The 19,003-nt window shown below is 39.3% G+C and overlaps 1 protein-coding gene across 4 annotated transcripts; it reads left to right on the forward strand.

Annotated features, from left to right (window-relative positions):
• The first annotated feature begins 1,243 nt into the window (after window positions 1–1,243).
• Window positions 1,244–16,993, forward strand: hdgfl3 (HDGF like 3). 4 transcript variants are annotated; one of them, XM_078173513.1, is made up of 6 exons: window positions 1,244–1,628; window positions 5,130–5,206; window positions 6,665–6,803; window positions 7,079–7,240; window positions 11,427–11,556; window positions 13,245–16,993. In XM_078173513.1, exons 1-6 carry the CDS (start codon window positions 1,545–1,547, stop codon window positions 13,325–13,327), a joined length of 675 nt encoding a protein of 224 aa, XP_078029639.1. In that variant the 5' UTR covers window positions 1,244–1,544; the 3' UTR covers window positions 13,328–16,993. The 4 variants fall into 4 exon arrangements, with proteins under 4 accessions (XP_078029639.1, XP_078029638.1, XP_033487043.1 ...); XM_078173512.1 differs by having other exon boundaries at window positions 1,245–1,628; window positions 11,424–11,556; XM_033631152.2 differs by having other exon boundaries at window positions 1,260–1,628; window positions 11,427–11,561.
• The last annotated feature ends 2,010 nt before the right edge of the window (window positions 16,994–19,003 follow it).

Raw genomic sequence — 19,003 nt, forward strand, 5'->3', positions numbered from 1 at the left:
TTTTTGATGCGTCCTTATTATATCGCTTTCTATTTGTTTATTTTTTCCACTGATGCTTCCTGTTTGCACTTTTATCTTTATTAAATGGTAGTACGGGGGCAAAAGGTTGTGAACCACTGTCTTAATGTATCCACACAAAGAAATCTTTCTGTCCTTTTTTTCCTTCCTTAACCCTTTGAAACCTGGACCAACAGATGCCTTTTGCAAGTATTTAAACCTTTGAACCTTGAGCAAATTGGTGCCATTTCGGGGCGCCAGGTGGCTCAGTGAGTAGAGCAGGTGCCCCATGTACAAGAGGCTGTGTCCTCACTGCAGCAGCCACAGGTTCAGTTCCAGCCTGCAGCCTCCAACCCCATGACACCCCACTGCCCCGCCCACCAAAGGCCATAAAAAGGCAAAAAAAAATTGGTGCGATTTCTTCTCAAAAACATGGGAGAAAAGGCACCGAGCAACTTGATGGAAATGTCCCATGAACCACAAAAAAAGATTTAGAAAACCATATTTATGATTATTATATTTTAAAATTATGTTACAGAATTATTATAATTTTTGAGCACTCTTTCCAGGTCATTTTTTATTTGTTTATATTTTTCTTTCTTCCTTTTTTAAACTGATTTACTTGTTTTTAATTTTATTTTTTTTTTATTTTTACTAATTTCTTGCTAATTTTGGGCTCATTTCTTCTTTTGATGTTCATTGCCTTCTTCACATGTTTTAAGAAGGAGGAAATCAAGCCAATTTGCTCAGGTTTCAGAGGGTTAAACGGCTGTTACATTTACATCTAACTTGTTGCTAAAATTAACAATAAAACAGAAGTAGATGTAGTAAGAAGTTGGACTGGTGCCAACTTGTCTGTGACGAGGCTGAAGGAAGGAAACATCACAGGGGATATGCCTCCACCAAGTGGCTGCCAGCTGCCATTAAACTGTGGAGGCAATAAAATGGAGACATGTAAACTGGAGTTATATCTGAGTGTGTGTGATGGCAGGAAGATGGGTTATATGATCTCTGCCATTAATGTGCGTTATATCACTTTGCTGGTAATATTCTGTCAGCTTTAACCATGTGTCATGAAGTCAAACTGTTGGGTTTGGTTTCATTGTAGATTATATTTTCACTAATGTAAGGTGTTTCAGTGGAGCAGAGAATAGAGTTGTTCATGTTAAATTGAAGGAGACACATTGAGGACAGTGTTTTGACTGGATACTGGTGGGATTAAATGTTGGAGACATGTGCGTCAGCGTTGCTTTTATTTCGATGACCGGAAGTTTGATGTGTCCTATTCTGGCAGACTTTGCGTGTCTTACAGGTACCCTACTCCAACTTAGGCCATTCTCGGTGACGCTTACACCTGAATTCGTGCGTAAGAGGATAGCCCTCTCCCAGGCCCCGTTTTCCGCGTTTTTTAATTATTTATTTCCGTGTAAACTGCAGTCTTGATATAAAAACATTGATGGTCGATAATTTAGCCCTGCGTTGAGGGCCCCGGGGAGAAGCGCACAGGATTATAAAGTCACCTCACACCTCCGTCTCCATCCAGCGACATGGCTCGACCACGGCCGCGGGAATACAAGGCAGGAGATTTGGTTTTCGCTAAGATGAAGGGATACCCGCACTGGCCGGCGAGGGTGAGTCTGTGATGCGGCCGGGCTGGGAGCGCAGGGAGGCGGGGTTGATTTACACAATACAGCCGCTGCTTCGCTGGGGAACAGGAGGATGCTACGGTGCCCTGAGCTCAGACACATTTAGTCTGCGTGTATCAGCCACAGAAAGCCTTTGTCTGAGTATAAATAGAGACATTATAAAAATATGACAAACGTAACATTTATTGGACTCCATTTTCTCATTACGTTTCCTTCCTTCCTTCCATTCACCGCCTGCTTCAGTTGTAACGCATCTTTCATCTAAATATTTCCCTCTAATTAGTTCAACATGTGTTTTTGTAATTTACTGTTTGCATGTCGCTGTCAGCAGCAGAATAAATGAGCCAGTAGTTGACCTCAGGTAACCCGCAGCGCCTCTGTTTAAACACCACTATTAATACAGCCGTCTCATTTGCAATAAATGATGTCATGTATCACACACTATAGCCTCCTAACAGCACACAGATATGGCCTCAGATTCAATGGCGCACATGGGCCATCGTGTTGTGAGTTACTGAGGGTTTCCACAGTGCAGGATCAGGAGGAGGCTGTCAGGATTCATCTGTAGCATCCTGCAACACATTACTCGGAGCATCTCTCATAACATTATACACAAGGTCTGATTCAGTTTACAGTCAGAGTCAGGTTAATGTCAAGTAAGTCTGCACGTGCAGAGGGATTGCTTTGGTGCATGTGATACAAATAAGGAAGGGGGGATGAAAATAAGAGCAAGCACTGCAAAAGTCAAGAAACATAAAATATGAAATATATATATATATATATATATATATATATATATATATATATATATATATATATATTTATATATATAGTATGTCCAGTACACCTGTTTTAAAATCCCTACTCAGGGATGTAATAAAAATATTGAGCAGGGGATGTGCAAAAGTTGGCAGCAATGTCACCACTTTATGTATAACAAGAGAAATATAAGAATAAAGCAAGCACTGCAAAAGTCAAGAAACATAAATATAGAACAGAAAAACATACAAATATGAGAGTCCTGAGACAGACTCCACATGATTATTGTATGTACCTTATATGACATCTTAATTTAAACTAGGAAGTTTTGTCATGTTGTTGTGAACATCCCATGACCTCATATTTGACTTTTTTACCTGTGTACTGCTTTTCTTTTGTTCTTATACTTATTGAACGCAAAAAAAAGTTCATTAATAGTGTATCGTATTGAAAAAAATTATATAAGAATATGATATAATAAATAATATTAAAAATATTTTAAAAAAATACAAATAAAAGCAAACACTGCAAAAGTCAAGACATAAATCAACATAACATAAATCTAAAGCAGGAAAAAATACAACAAAAATGTGAAAAAAGAGTAATATAATATGTCCAATATATCCTGTTTTAAAATGAGAGATCTGTACAGTTTTACTTGGGCATGTGCAAAAATATTGACCTGGAGATGTGCAAAAATTGGCAGCAATTTTTGTTTATGTATAAGAAGACAAATATAAAAATAATAGTAAGCACCACAAAAGTCAAGAGACATAAATACAGAGCAGAAAAACATAGAAAAAACATATGAAAAAAAAATATATAATATGCCCAATATATCTGTTTTAAAATGAGAGCTGCAAAGTTTTTAATCAGACAATATTGTTTTTTTATTTTTAATTTTTGTAAATATATTGACCAGGGGATGTGCAAAAGTTGGCAGGTATATATATATATATATATGGAAAAATATGTCAACTATATCTTGTTTTAAAATGAGAGATCTGTACTGTTTGACTCAGGAATGTGCAAAAATATTGACCTGGAGATGTACAAAAGTTCACAGCAATTTCACCACCGTTAATTGTTTATGTATAACAACACAAATATAACAATTAAAGCAAGCACCACAAAAGTCAAGAGACATAAATATAGAGCAGAGAAAATACAACAAAAACATGAAAGAAAAATATAATATGTCCAATACATCTGTTTTAAAATGAGAGCTGTACAGTTTTACTCAGAAAATATTAATATTTTACTTGATTGTTTATGTATAACAAGACAAATATAGCAAGGCAGCAATTTTTGTTTAGGTATAAAAAGGCAAATATAAAAATAATAGCGAGCACCACAAAAGTCAAGAGACATAAATATAGAGCAGAAAAAAATACAACAAAAATATGAAAAAATTATATATAATATGTCCAATATATGTTTTAAAATGAGAAAGCTGTACAGTTTTATTCAAGAAATATTAATTTTCTTTTTCTTTTTTTTTCTTTTTTTTATTTTTCAAAAATATTGACCAGGGTATCTGCAAAAGTTGGCAGTAATGTCACCACATTTTATTGTTTTTGTATAACAAGACAAATATTAAAATAAAGCCAAGCACCACAAAGGCCCGAAACGTAAGTATAGAACGGGAAAACATGCAAATATGAGAAAAAAATATGACAAGTAAGAATATTGTTGAACACTTAACATCTTCTGGAACAGGTGACACACACTTTACAACATCGAAAAGAATTGGAAAATAACAACGGAGAAAATATTGTGTTTATTTAGCCAGTGAGACAGACTCCACATGATTATTGTATGTAACCATATATGACACCTTAATTTAAACTAGGAAAATGTGTCATGTTTTCTTTAAACATCCCATGACCTCATATTTAACTTTTCCCCCTGTGTACTGCTTTTGTATTTTTTTCCTATTTTCTTTTGTTCCTTTACTTATTGAACTTAAAAAATATTCACAAAAAGCATTAAAAATAATAGTAATAATAATATAACAAATAATATAAAAAATATTTGAAAAAATAAAATAGATGCAAGCACTGCAAAACTCAAGACACATAAATATAAAGCGGGGCAAAAATACTATTAAAATGTGAAAAAAAGATATGTCCAATATATCTGTTTTAAAATGAGAGTTGTACAGTTTTATTCAGGGATGTGCAAAATATTCACAGCAAATTATACCACATTTTATTGTCTATGTATAACAAGACAAATACAGGAATAAAAGTAAGCGTGCAAAACATCAATATAGAACAGGAAAAAATACAGTAAAGATATGAAAAAAGATATATGTCGAATACATCTTGTCTCAAAATGAGAGAGCTGTACAGTTTTAATCAGGAATGTGCAAAATATTGACATGGGGATGTGCAAAAGTTGGCAGCAATTTCATTACACTTTGTTTATGTATAACAAGACAAATATAAGAATAAAAGCTAAAAGCCAGCACTGCAAAAGTCAAGAAAGATGATGTAGAACATATGCATCTATGAGGGAAAATATGTCAATTATATCTGTTTAAAAATGAGAGATCTTTACAGTTTGACTCAGGAACATAATAAGAATATTGACCTGGAGATGTGCAGAAGTTCACAGCAGTTTCACCACCCTTTCTTGTTTGTGTACAGCAGGTCATATGGAGTGTACAAAGGAGGAGTGTAATAATAAATATTCAGTAACAGTTTCTCTCTGCCTGTCCTCCAGATTGATGAGCTTCCAGAGGGAGCTGTCAAACCGCCTGCCAACAAGTACCCCATCTTCTTCTTTGGGACCCATGAAACGTAGGCACCTCTTCTTCCTCCAGGATGTGCAGCCAGCTCTCCTCTTACACTTATGTTATTTGATATGAATGTTATGGAGCTGTGATACAGATGCACCATAGCAGGATTGTTTTATGTTTAAGTATTGTTTAGAAATGTTTCTCATCCTTGACAATACTCTTTCTACATCTTTGTTTATGAACATGTTTAAGTGGGAAAGTTCATTCTTGACCTTGGAAATAATAGTTATGATAATTTAAACTGAAGGTCAAAGAGCATCTTCCCGAGCTTTCAACTACATCTTAAAGGTCAGGACCATGGGCGGATTCTCGGGCAGGTGGCCCCTGGGCACAGATATGCAAAGTCCCCCACCACCTTTTCTACACTGGAGCAAGACACACACACCTTTAAGTTGTTAAGCCAGGTCACCCAGTAGCTCAGTGGGTAGGGTGGGAGCTCCATGCACAAAGGCAGTGCCCTTGCTGCAGCAGCTGTGGGCTCAACTCCAGCCCATGGCCCCCTGCTGCATGCCATCCTCCCTCTCTCCTCACACCTCACACTGCCCTGTCAATAAAGGAAAAAAGCCCCCAAAAAAGTCCTCTTCAAAAAAAGTTGTTTAGCCTTCATAAGTGCGATATCATGGGCAACTGGAGTTGCTTGAGTTACTTGAAGATGTTTCACCTCTCATCCAAGAGGCTTCTTCAGTTCTACACTGAAACTCTTTTGGTCATTTTGTGTCCTTTTAGTGGTTGTTTTGCCCTTTTTTTGTTATTTTGTGCCTCTTTGCAGTTCCTTTGCATCTCTTTGTGGTCATTTTGAATCTCTTCCTGGTCAGTACATGTTGATTTGTGTGACATTTTGCAGGTGAGGGCCATCCTCCCCCCGACACTTTGGGCCCCTGGGCCTGTGCCGTTCAGTAATCCTTCCATGGTCCAGACTTTATAAAAAGGTAGCGACCAGGTGCCAGACTGTAAGCAGCAAGCATTCAAGAGGGAGCTATGAAAATCGTGGACACAGTGCCAAAAAACAAAAGTTGGCTTTCACTTTCCCTGTCAATACTGTTTACAAACAGCAGCCTCTAAAGATGGACTTTGCTCAGTTGTCATCAGAGTTATGGGACTTTGGTCATGTGATTACAATCATAAACCAGCCCTATCTGATACACTGCCAAATGCATCAGTGATAAATAAAGATTTTTCACATAGGCATTTAATATTCAAGCTTCTGTATAAGCAGGCACTTCTTAAAATAAATGGGGTCATCTCAGGTTTTACTTATTTTATTATTGCAGTTTAATACTGACTGGGTTTTGGTTTAAAGTTTCTATTTTTCTGCAACATTTCACATCTTTAAATTCAAACATTTGCATGTAAAGGTCAGATTATTTTACTGCTGAGTTTAACTCCTGAAGCATCACATGTTTTCCCAGACTGTTTCAGTAATAATAATGATAATAAATATTTCTCTTCCCATCTTTAGCGCATTCTTGGGCCCGAAGGATCTTCTGCCCTACAAGGAGTATAAAGACAAATTTGGCAAGTCCAACAAGAGGAAAGGCTTCAACGAGGGCCTGTGGGAGATCGAGAACAACCCCGGAGTCAAGTTCACAGGCTATCAGGTCAGTCGGCGGTCTATTGTGTCTGTGGTCCAGAGAGAAAACAGTGGGAGAAAAAATGAGGGGGAAGCAGAGATGCCAGACAGGCTTGATGCTCAACAAAGCCACATTGTTGCCTCGCCAAAAGTGTGAGACACAAAGGAAAGGGCTGTTAAGAGCAGATAGTGTTTGAGTGAGAAAGACAGATTCATTTGTGTTAACTTGTCACATTTATAAATTTGAAGTGTCTGCTTTTAGTTTTGCAACAACAAAAGAAGTTTGGCATGTTTTGTCCGCAGGCCATCCAGCAACAGAGCTCATCAGAAACAGAAGAGGGGGGAAACGCTGCTGATGGCAGCAGTGAGGGCGAGGAGGGCGACTCTGTGGAGGAGGAAGATGACAAGGAGAAGCTGAAGGGAGACAAGACCGGATCCAAACGGAAAAAGACGGCCACCTCTAAGGTACTTTACTCCAGCTGGTGGTACGCTAACACAATTCAGGTGTAACAGGAGCAGTGAGGATGGTGTGAATGTCGTAGGTGGGCAGATCTGTTTGTTGGTTGCTGAAGGTCCAGTTTTCTGCATCTGAACTGGAAGAAAACAAAAGTGTGGCATGGTGGTGCAGTGGTTAGCACTGTCGCCTCACAGCAAGAGGGTTCCTGGTTTGAACCCAGGGTGGGGGAGCCCTTCAGTGCGGAGTTTGCATGTTCATTGGTGACTCTAAATTGTCCGTAGGTGTGAATGTGAGTGTGAATGGTTGTGTGTCTCTATGTGTCAGCCCTGTGATAGTGACCCGTGACCTGTCCAGGGTGACTTTAGGATGTGTAACAACACCCACCAAGAAATGATTATCTATGGGAAAGGTGTTGTTGGTGACTACAAATACTCAGGAACAATAATAGAAGCCAAACTGACATGAACTTCTAACACATATGCTGCTCATGAGAAAGATTTGCAGTGTCTGTATTTCATGAGTAAACTGAGACACTTCAGAGTGGACAGACATATACTGGTCCTCTTGTGTTGCTCCTTTGTGGAGAGCATTTAACTTCCTGTTCTTCTGCCTGGTATTTTGTATTGGCAGTGAGTGATATAAACAAACTGCATAAGATAGTTGACATGTCTGGTAAGATTGCTGGATTGCATGACAGTAAACTGTGAGTCCTGAGTAGTGAGGAAAGAGGAGGCGATTACGAGAGAAGTTTCACATCCACTATTTCAGGGGCGTTAAACTAATTGGCCAGATCAGATAATGTGAGAATACCTGGGGGCCTGCTGCTCCTCGCATTATATGGGTTATTAAAAAAAATCACAAAGGAGACGAGTGTTTTATCTTTCAGTGAAAATGTGTTCAGCTTCCCACTGCTCCTAAAAGTGTCACTGCCGATGCTTCTTTGCTGTGGTCATGTCTGCTTCCTAACGAGGCTGTCTCCTGTTAGCTAACCGTTACATCCGCCTGTTTACCATCTGATGAAATGATGCAAACACATTAGTTCCACCTGTGTAGTCCATACTTGTCCTGCCATTGTGAGGTGAAGGGAGAAAATGCAAAGTGATCAGGCTTGCGGGCCACATATGGTATATTTCGAAAGTCAAGCCAAGGGCTGTTTAAAATTGGTCCAGGGGCCATGATTGGCCCCCATGCGTGTGTGTGAGGCTGCTGCAGCTTCTATCTATCTATCTATCTATCTATGTATCTATCTATGTATCTAACCAACCATTCATCATCCATCCATTCACCTACCTTCCTACTTACGTATCTGTCCAAGACAACTGGCCTGAAATTGATGTAATCAGTTTAGAGGTTGGATTTTATGAATGTAGAAGCAATCTTGGGTGTCATGTTTGCACATTTCAGTTCAGTTCAATTCAAATATATATTTGTAATGCCCAATATCACAAATCACAATTTGCTTCAGAGGCTTTACAGCATAAGACAACCCTCTGTCCTTGGACCCTCACAGCAGATAAAGGGATTAGACCCAATTGTGACGTCATATAATTGAGGAGGCTGGCGAAGCCATAGAAGAGTAGGGAACCAACCCCTGCTGGTAGAGGTCATGATGATGAGATGAGATGAGATGAGATGGGACAGGAGGTGAATGGGGTAAAGAAGGGCGCAATGATTCTGCCTAAAATGACAGAGAAGAGGAGAACAGAAAGTTTGGCAGCAGCAACATGATTGGCTGATAGAGTTCATGGGAAAGTTTGATTGGTTTACAAGAGGAGCTAACACCCAGAGTCAGCTGATTGGACGAAGCAGTGGGTGTGAGATGGAGAGAGAATTGTGAATGAATGAAAGAAAGTCTCTGTGATTGAATTTACCCTGAGCTTCATTTATAGCATTGACAGAACTCCTATTACACACCAACAACCTGTGAAGGTAAAGGCATAGCTGCAGTATTTTTGGATTTTGATTTTTGCCTTGAAAGAGGCTGCAATAACTCAGTGATTTGGAGTTGGTGTTGGAACAAGGGCTAAGGTACACTGGGGTTTGCAGGGCTGTCAAACTTTTAATTTCCTGCATTCTGGTGAATTTTTATGCACCAATTTTTGGTGTAAATGTCTTTAACTTTGTCAGAATAAAACTCCTCTGTTACTTTAACGTTTTAAAGGGGGGGCACATGCTCTCAATATTGAGTGGAATGTGTCTGCTGCCTCCTCCCCACAAAATCTACGCCCTCTGTATGTGTTAGGGTGCGATCATGTACTAACAGTTTAGGACTGCCCCCGACTAAGAGTTTACCTCGTCAACCAACAGTTGTCATTTAGGGCCATTAGTCGACTAGTCGTCCGCATGTTTACAATATTAATTTGATTATTACATTATATATTTTGGGCGGGGCAACACAATAGTTTGAGTTGAAGGTGTGAGAACCATGAGCTCATGACCATAGGTGAGGGTTGGGACATAGCTGGACCAGTAAATGGAAAGCTCTCTTCACCACGACTTCCTGTGTCTGTCCTTTCAAATTAAATTCCCACATGGTCCAGTCATATAGGTTTTGATTTAATTTGAGTTTCATGTATCTTGCTGACTTAGACTAACTTTCTGGTCAACTAACGTTTGGTCGACTATTAGGGGGCAGCCCTAAAACAGGTTGATACTGGCACAGGCATCTCTTAAAGGTCTCGCTCAGCTCATTCACTTGTTGCCTGACCACCTCTAAAGGCAGAAGCGTTAATGCCTGTTCCAGATGACCACACTGAGATTAAAAGCCGCCCTCACTGTTGCTCTGGGTGACATGTTCATTCATTACCATGAACACACTGCCCCTGAAAATGGTCCCCAGCAAATGCACTATTTCCTCCTGTTTGTTGTCTTTCCATGGGATTTGTTGTCAGTGAGATAATGATAATTAATATCAGCTTTATCCTCCAACATATAGCTGATTCATATTTCCATAGTGGCATAAAAAACCTATGAGCAGGTCTTCAGAGTATCAGGACATTGGCAGTAAAGGGGTTGGAGAGTTCCAGTTAAGGATTTTTTTTTTTAAATAGAGCACCCTGGCAAATTTCTTTATTTAATTTCCTCTGCTGAAAATTAGACTTTAGCCTCACGGTGTGGTATTTCTCTACATTTCAATCATCCCCACATTAGTTTCTTTATCGACCTCTGTTCCGAATGATCGTCCTGTATTCATGACAGCGTCCTCTTCTCTTTGACCTTGTCTTCATTTTGGAGGTAAAAAAAAAAAGGCTGGGAGGTTTGAAGGGATGGAGTGCTGCAGAGCACTGCCACAGTGTGATACTGTATTAGTGCATAAGCCATTGCTGCTGTAAATGGAAGCAGGCTGAAAAAGTCACATGCATCCTGCTCCTCACTTAGCAACCACTGTTGCCTAGCAACTGGGCTCCATTACGCACAGCACATGTGGTGCATCCGAAGGAATGTGGCACTGTTGAGGAGCGGTTTGCTGATGTTTGTGTGTGTGTGTGTGTGTGTGTGTAAGTGTGTGTGTGTACAAGAGGTACACGAAGGAACTGGACTCTCCTCAGCTAAGAAAAGATGTGTTCTCTGTGTTTATGGGGCGATGGGAGGGGGGTGCAGTCATTTGGTTGGTTTCAGCCCCACACCCTTGCGCACACGCGAACACACACACACACACACACACACACACACACACTGACCAGTAGTAAAATTATGAATTTTAAAATGGAGCTCTCGAAGCATTCAAGCATTTATAAGCAGTTGATGACTGATTTTTAATGATGAAATATTTTAAAGGGATAGATTGTGCCACTGCTGCTACTGAATGGTGACCACATCAATTTTAGGTCTCCTCACATACATTAAAGACAGTTACAGATGAAATATAATTACTAATAATTGATACAAAGAAATGCATACTTAAATCTGTATTTTGTATTAAGACTAAATCTTTACTCGAGGTCCACTGACCTGCTTTTTCTGGAGCTTTTAATAGGGCTTTCTCACAGATAACAGTTCTACTTGTCAGTGTTGGAAAAGCACAGGGGCACTTTGTACAGTAGAATCATGTGAGCCTGCTTTACATTCTGAGTGCTTATTGTCTGCTGTGTTTGTTTGTCTTGACGTGCTGTTGCTCACATTTTTGGCTGTGAGAAACCAAATTTCTGACACTCAGCAAGTTTTCCTGCATCCTGATCTGTGTGTGTGCAGCAGAAATCCTCCAAGCTGTCGAGGATCTCATCTGGAGAAGATGACCTGGAGAAGGATGGGAAAGATGACGACCAGAAGAGCGGCTCAGAGGGAGGAGATGCCGACAACGACATCATCCAAAACACCACTGACAGTAAGGTGGGATGCATAAACATAAATATTTAGCACTCTAATCCTTTATTAGTGCTTGCTCAACACAGGTGCACAGGAACGGGTCACGGTCTAAAGGCTGATGTTGAAAAGATTTAATATCCCATACATTTAGAGAAAATTGCTTTGCATTTTGCTGTAAATTTTGAATGGTTACACAGACATGTAAAGAAGCCTCTGTGGGGACTATATGACTGTCAGGACAACATGTGATTTACTTATTTGAAGCCTATATACTTTATCTTTTAACCTACAATTTTGGTTATTGTGGGCACATGGATCGATTAAACTTTAATTTATCAATTACTTTATCAAAGTAGTGTATAACAATTGAATCCCCCATGTTTTCTGTCTCTTCAAATAAAAACTCTTGAAGTGTACCAGTGCTGGCTGTTCTACATGGTTTTTTTTTACAGAGCTAGTAGCCTCGTTGTGATATGTTGTCCCATTTAGAGCGCTAGCCGGTTATCTGAGTTTGGTAATCTTGAAAAGATGCAATAGCGTTGCTCTGGCATTTTAGCGAGCCTGCTGCGCATTTACATTGAGAGCAATGAAATTTGAGGACACAAGAAACGCAGCATGTGTACAGCCCCTAATATGACTCTGTGCCAAGAAAGATCCCCAAATTCCCCCAAATCTGCTCTGTGTATTGGACTTGTGCAGGTGCAGTCTTTCCATTTGTATAAGATATAACATTTCCTTGAGCCATTGTGCAAAACAGGGTGGAGTGGTAGATTTCCAGGTGAGGACAATAAGTTTCTTAGCAACCACTATTTCTTAGTGCAGAGTAATCTGTAAGTCGTATGGCAGCTCAAAAGTCTCTTCAGAGCAACCAAAGACGTCCAAGTTGTGGACGGGCTAAATGTCTCTGGAATAGGCTTTTGAGAGACACTCGAAACTTACAGTCCAAACGTTGTATGATGCTGGGCAAAACTAGAGGAAATGTGTCCTACAGCAGAGCTGCACTTGTCACATTTGATTTTCAGTAATGCAATCTATGCATCACCTTGTTCTGAATTAACCTGTAACATGAGTTAACAGAACAACAATGAACTCAGGATGTTGCCACTTCCCAGAACTCTGCTGATATCTCTGAATTCAAGTCACTGGCCCAAACTTCCCTAATAAGATCTGAAGAAAATAAAGTAGTTAAACAGTTCATAAATTTTGAAACTGTTTGGAGGCAGAGATCAAGAGATTTTCAAGGAAAGGATGGGTGGTGGGCGTGGACTCAAAGTGGGCACTCTTCTATAACGTAGTGTCTGACTTGAAGATATCTGAATTTGGAAGACTGAACTTAGTACTTAGTTGAATAAATAATGCAAAGGGGCCAATTACAGATCTAGAACAGAATTCCCCTCTCACTGCCGACTGCAAACACCCCCTGTAACTGTCAAGGATGATGATATATTTAAACCACAACATTTTGTCTTACTTTTATGACTTACTTTTAGTCTAGATCACTGTAATTACTTTTATCACTGTGTGCTTTCTATTAGTAACACAGTCACAGTTATTTACCCATTTATTTTTGTATTAATTATCATATTGTATAGTAAATTTCATCTGTATGAAAAGCACTTTGATTTACATCTGACTCATCTTAATACCAATAATACTACTCCCAACAGTGCTGATAATAACTGTGTTTCTTCCTCACTGTGTCCCCAGAACCAGCTGCTCATAGAGGAACATTAAGAGAAGAAAGCAAGAAGGGGAAATCATTCTTTGTAGCTGTGATGTTGGATAAGTGAATCTACAACATGATTTCTCATCAGCACCATCTACTGGCTGCCATCGTCACCTCCACCTCTCTGTTGGACTCTCAGTGTGTGTTTGTATGAAAGATGCACCCATACTGATACTGGTATCGGTCGTCACGTGGACGCCAGGATTTAACTGGGCATTATGTCATGCAGTTTTTTTTTCTGCGCTTAAATATAACCCCAAGGGCCATTTTAGAAATCAAAACCTTTGTCACGTTGAATTCTCGAAAATAGATTAAGATTTTTAACTGCTTTTATCTGGTGACTCTGAACGATTCATATTTTTAACTAAACCTGAAGTGTAGGATATTTAAAGGGGCATTAGGTACTTCACTTTTATCATCTTCTTTTGGCAACAGTTGAGAAGTTGTCTTAACATTAACTGTTTTAAACTGAACCTTTTCTGTACTAGGCTCAGACTAAAGCCCAACCAGAATGAAAATGTTGAAATTATAAGGTATGCTCCTTTCATAACTTGATAAGTGACATTTATTTGTTACATAATCGGTGGGTGGTGTAGGTGGCTCCCTTTTATCCCTTTTAATAACTGCAGGAGTCGAACTAAATCTGTTGCTTCACTGAAAACACAGCAGTGAAATGTCCATCTGTTCTGGTTGAACATGTCAGAACACTTATGTCTGATTATCTTAATTACTATCCACTAACTCAGTCAAATAATCTTAACTCAAGGTCTGCTTACCAGCTTTTTCCATAACTATCGACTCCATCTCACAGTCTTCATCAGTAATTGGAGTTGTTGTCACACAGGAATAGATGGAATATGTTGAAAGAAGTCATTAATTGGATAATTTCATACAATAGGGAGAACAGAACCTGCTGCCAAGTCACAAAGAAAAATCCCAATTAGACAATAATAAGAAAAACGCAAGTCTAGTCAAGTGAAGTCGTAATATATCAGCTGGCTAAATGCTACCATAATAGTGTTTTGGCTTGAGACAGAGACTGTTTGGTGGCTGAAATATATTTGAATGTACATATCGATATTGAGCTGGCAGAAAGACTACTGTACTGTGTCATACAGGCTGTTCTCATGCACTGTTCGTATGTATACCCATGATAAGTAATGCACTAGAGTTCGTAAATAACCCAAATAATCATGAGCCAGTAATTCGTCCATAACCCACGTAATTGGGAAGGCTGCAATCATGTGACCAATGCGCTGACGGGAGTAAAGAAGGAAGTAGTATAAAGAGCAGAGGTCTGCATAAGGATGCAGGTTGAGGTGATGGATGGGTCAAACAAACACATGACTTTCACCGAGGAGACCGCTGTTTGTGTTGAAAGCAACTGAACTTTGAGTTATTTCAAGGTACGTTGAAACTTTACGTTAAGTATGTAACGTGATGATGCCCAATCATGATTCTTTTCCTAAACCTAGCTAACATACCTTTACTTTTCCAAACTCAACCTATGTAACTTTACGTTAAATACATAACTATTAAAGCACATAAGGTGACGACGCCCATCCATGTTTGTTTTCCTTAACCTAATCTACGTACTTTACTTTTCTAATCTCACCCCACGTAACTTTACATTCCTAAACCTAATTTATGTAACTTTACAGTAAGTACGTAACTTTAAGTTAAGTATGTAACATGACGATGTCCAACTGTGGTTCTTTTCCTAAACCTAACCTACGCAGCATTATGTCAAGTACATAACTATATGTTATGTACGGAATGTGACGATGCTCAACCATGATTCTTTTCCTTAACCTTACAAATAGGGGCACAAATTCATGAGGCGCTAATTCGTTAGATATCATCTGAGCTGTTGTATGAGGATACATTGTGTTATAACACAGATCCTTTAGGCTTATGTTGTGTTCACACCAAATGCGATCTCGTGACTAAGTGTATGACATGAAATCACACTACTAGCTACTCATTCACGCCGCTTCATTTGCGTATTTCACAAGGCATCCATCGTGCCGCCCAGTGGGAATTTGCATCTAATCACATCTTTACATCGACTGTACATTTAATTCACTCGCACAAATTGTTTTATTCATGCCTGGTGTGAACACAACATTAGGCTCATACTATGGTGGTTAATATATAAATACAGTTTCTAAAAAAGGGAATGTCATATAAATAACTAAAACTGTAATGGAAAATAGAACGAGTACCAGAGCGTTAATGTTTTAAGTTAACATAAAACTAACTACAGTTAAATTTCTAAGCTCCAGAACTAACAAACAGGATGTGTACAAGAACCTTTTTTGCAGGTCACCCACCAGTTACCCGACCAAGTGCAGGACTCAGTAGTTTTTATCCACCACCGTGTCACTTTCTTTAAATATATTACAGTAGATTACTTACTGCCTCTTTAATTATTGTTAAAAAGTGACTTATATGTGCTCAGAGGGCCATTTTTACAATGTGTGTGTGTGAAATCCGTCACAATAAAACTACAGTATCGGTGCATCTTTACTCTGTACGTGACATGATGTAACACAGTCGTGTCACTACGTGTCACATTTCGGCCATATGAAACAGCGGGTTGGAGTGGCTTGTGTTCTTCCCAGTACTCCCATCGTCACACATAGTGTAGATAGCCATCAGTCAGTATTTATACTGGCCCGTGCATACCTATCTGTATCGTATCACTCATGATCACCTGTCACTGTGTACAAATGCATTTGATAAGACCTCCATATATATACTCTCCTACCATCTATGATATATGTTGGGTATTGCAGTGTACTGATCACTCTAGTTGTAGCTTGAAATAGCTTTTTTACCAGGATAATTACGGGAGGGACTTAACGGAATATTCGGTAACTGTCAGACATTATCCATCACCATATATGTTACTCTTTTATGTAACCAGAAAAAGACGAATGGAAATACATAGATAAATGTATGAAGTGTTGTGCACAACTGGGTTACACATTGTAACTCGAAATGAACTATATCTGTATATTTTACTTTTGTTGTAGAATATAGGACCACTATTCTACTCGGACTGCTCTAGGTAACAGCTCATCTTTTTATGGACAAGTGATACATCTGTTCTTCTGTGTATCTGTGAAATAGATCACTGTATATTTCAAAGCTTTTTATAGTGGCATGCTCTACTGTTGTACTCCACATCATTCTTATATGAACGTGTCTGTTGGGTCTTAGTTTAAAATCAGATATCTGTTGGTATGCGACGGACTCGGAGGAAAAATAAAACACAATCCACTTTTTTGTTCTGTTGCCTCATCTCAACGTCTGAATCTGACAGTAAACTAAACTCCTTTAACTTTCTGAGGAACCTGAGAGCTGTAAAATGGTTTTCATCTGAGACATTGTGAACAACATAAGGTGTGATGATGCATTTATCATTGTTCCTGTGAGAGTTATCTTAGATTGACACCAGACTACTCTACTGTCTTTTAACTCTGTGCCAGTTGCCTTTACTTTGCTTCCGCTGTTGTTGTCTTGAGATATAGACCTATTTATTTTTTGATGATAGCTGAGTGAGACACCTTCTGTTTGTAAACTCATGCTTTGTTTTTATTTCCTTCAGATCTTTGTTATGCTTGTATTTGGAACATGTTTTGCATTTTCAAGGTTTGTAATTTACTGTAAACTGTTTTTGCTGTTTATGGACGAGACTTTTACAAAATAAACTCATTGGAATGCATCATGAGGATGTGACACTCATTACACACCACGAAACAAGATTAAAGCATGCGTGAAAAATGGATTTACATCATAATATCCACATCACTGCTGGGACAATAATGTCAGGTTTTTCCTGAGGGTGGTGCCGCCGCAGGAAATGTTATGTTGATACCTTAACTAAATCACCTGTTGGCATCAGATGCACTTTGGCTAATCTGTGATTTGAGCAATTATTAAACATTACCACACTTACATGCTACCATTAGCATGCTAGCTGATGTCTTTCTGTACTTTTCCTGTTAACTTTTAATTACAACAAAAGAACAATTTTCTCTAAACACAATCATTACTATGGAGAGGACATAATGTTTTATATTGTGCATTGTACAGTACAGGCCAAAAGTTTGGACACACCTTCTCATTCAATGCGTTTTCTTTATTTTCATGACTATTTACATTGTAGATTCTCACTGAAGGCATCAAAACTATGAATGAACACATGTGAAGTTATGTACTTAACAAAAAAAGGTGAAATAACTGAAAACATGTTTTATATTCTAGTTTCTTCAAAATAGCCACCCTTTGCTCTGATTACTGCTTTGCACACTCTTGGCATTCTCTCCATGAGCTTCAAGAGGTAGTCACCTGAAATGGTTTTCCAACAGTCTTAAAGGAGTTCCCAGAGGTGTTTAGCACTTGTTGGCCCCTTTTCCTTCACTCTGCGGTCCAGCTCACCCCAAACCATCTCGATTGGGTTCAGGTCCGGTGACTGTGGAGGCCAGGTCATCTGCCGCAGCACTCCATCACTCTCCTTCTTGGTCAAATAGCCCTTACACAGCCTGGAGGTGTGTTTGGGGTCATTGTCCTGTTGAAAAATAAATGATCGTCCAACTAAACGCAAACCGGATGGGATGGCATGTCGCTGCAGGATGCTGTGGTAGCCATGCTGGTTCAGTGTGCCTTCAATTTTGAATAAATCCCCAACAGTGTCACCAGCAAAACACCCCCACACCATCACACCTCCTCCTCCATGCTTCACAGTGGGAACCAGGCATGTGGAATCCATCCGTTCACCTTTTCTGCGTCTCACAAAGACACGGCGGTTGGAACCAAAGATCTCAAATTTGGACTCATCAGACCAAAGCACAGATTTCCACTGGTCTAATGTCCATTCCTTGTGTTTCTTGGCCCAAATAAATCTCTTCTGCTTGTTGCCTCTCCTTAGCAGTGGTTTCCTAGCAGCTGTTTGACCATGAAGGCCTGATTCACGCAGTCTCCTCTTAACAGTTGTTCTAGAGATGGGTCTGCTGCTAGAACTCTGTGTGGCATTCATCTGGTCTCTGATCTGAGCGGCTGTTAACTTGCGATTTCTGAGGCTGGTGACTCGGATGAACTTATCCTCAGAAGCAGAGGTGACTCTTGGTCTTCCTTTCCTGGGTCGGTCCTCATGTGTGCCAGTTTCGTTGTAGCGCTTGATGGTTTTTGCGACTCCACTTGGGGACACATTTAAAGTTTTTGCAATTTTCCGGACTGACTGACCTTCATTTCTTAAAGTAATGATGGCCACTGGTTTTTCTTTAGTTAGCTGATTGGTTCTTGCCATAATATGAATTTTAACAGTTGTCCAATAGGGCTGTCGGCTGTGTATTAACCTGACTTCTGCACAACACAACTGATGGTCCCAACCCCATTGATAAAGCAAGAAATTCCACTAATTAACCCTGATAAGGCACACCTGTGAAGTGGAAACCATTTCAGGTGACTACCTCTTGAAGCTCATGGAGAGAATGCCAAGAGTGTGCAAAGCAGTAATCAGAGCAAAGGGTGGCTATTTTGAAGAAACTAGAATATAAAACATGTTTTCAGTTATTTCACCTTTTTTTTGTTAAGTACATAACTCCACATGTGTTCATTCATAGTTTTGATACCTTCAGTGAGAATCTACAATGTAAATAGTCATGAAAATAAAGAAAACGCATTGAATGAGAAGGTGTGTCCAAACTTTTGGCCTGTACTGTATATGCCTCAT

Source organism: Epinephelus lanceolatus, chromosome 2, assembly GCF_041903045.1.
Source record: "Epinephelus lanceolatus isolate andai-2023 chromosome 2, ASM4190304v1, whole genome shotgun sequence".
NCBI classification, from domain to species: domain Eukaryota; kingdom Metazoa; phylum Chordata; class Actinopteri; order Perciformes; family Serranidae; genus Epinephelus; species Epinephelus lanceolatus.

Excerpts from the sequence above, each read along its gene's own strand:
- hdgfl3 (XM_078173512.1), top strand. The coding sequence starts at position 1,545 with ATGGCTCGACCACGGCCGCGGGAATACAAGGCAGGAGATTTGGTTTTC. Across the intron at positions 5,207-6,664 it reads TTCTTTGGGACCCATGAAAC|CGCATTCTTGGGCCCGAAGG; the intron begins GTAGGCACCTCT and ends TCCCATCTTTAG. Across the intron at positions 6,804-7,078 it reads TCAAGTTCACAGGCTATCAG|GCCATCCAGCAACAGAGCTC; the intron begins GTCAGTCGGCGG and ends TTTTGTCCGCAG.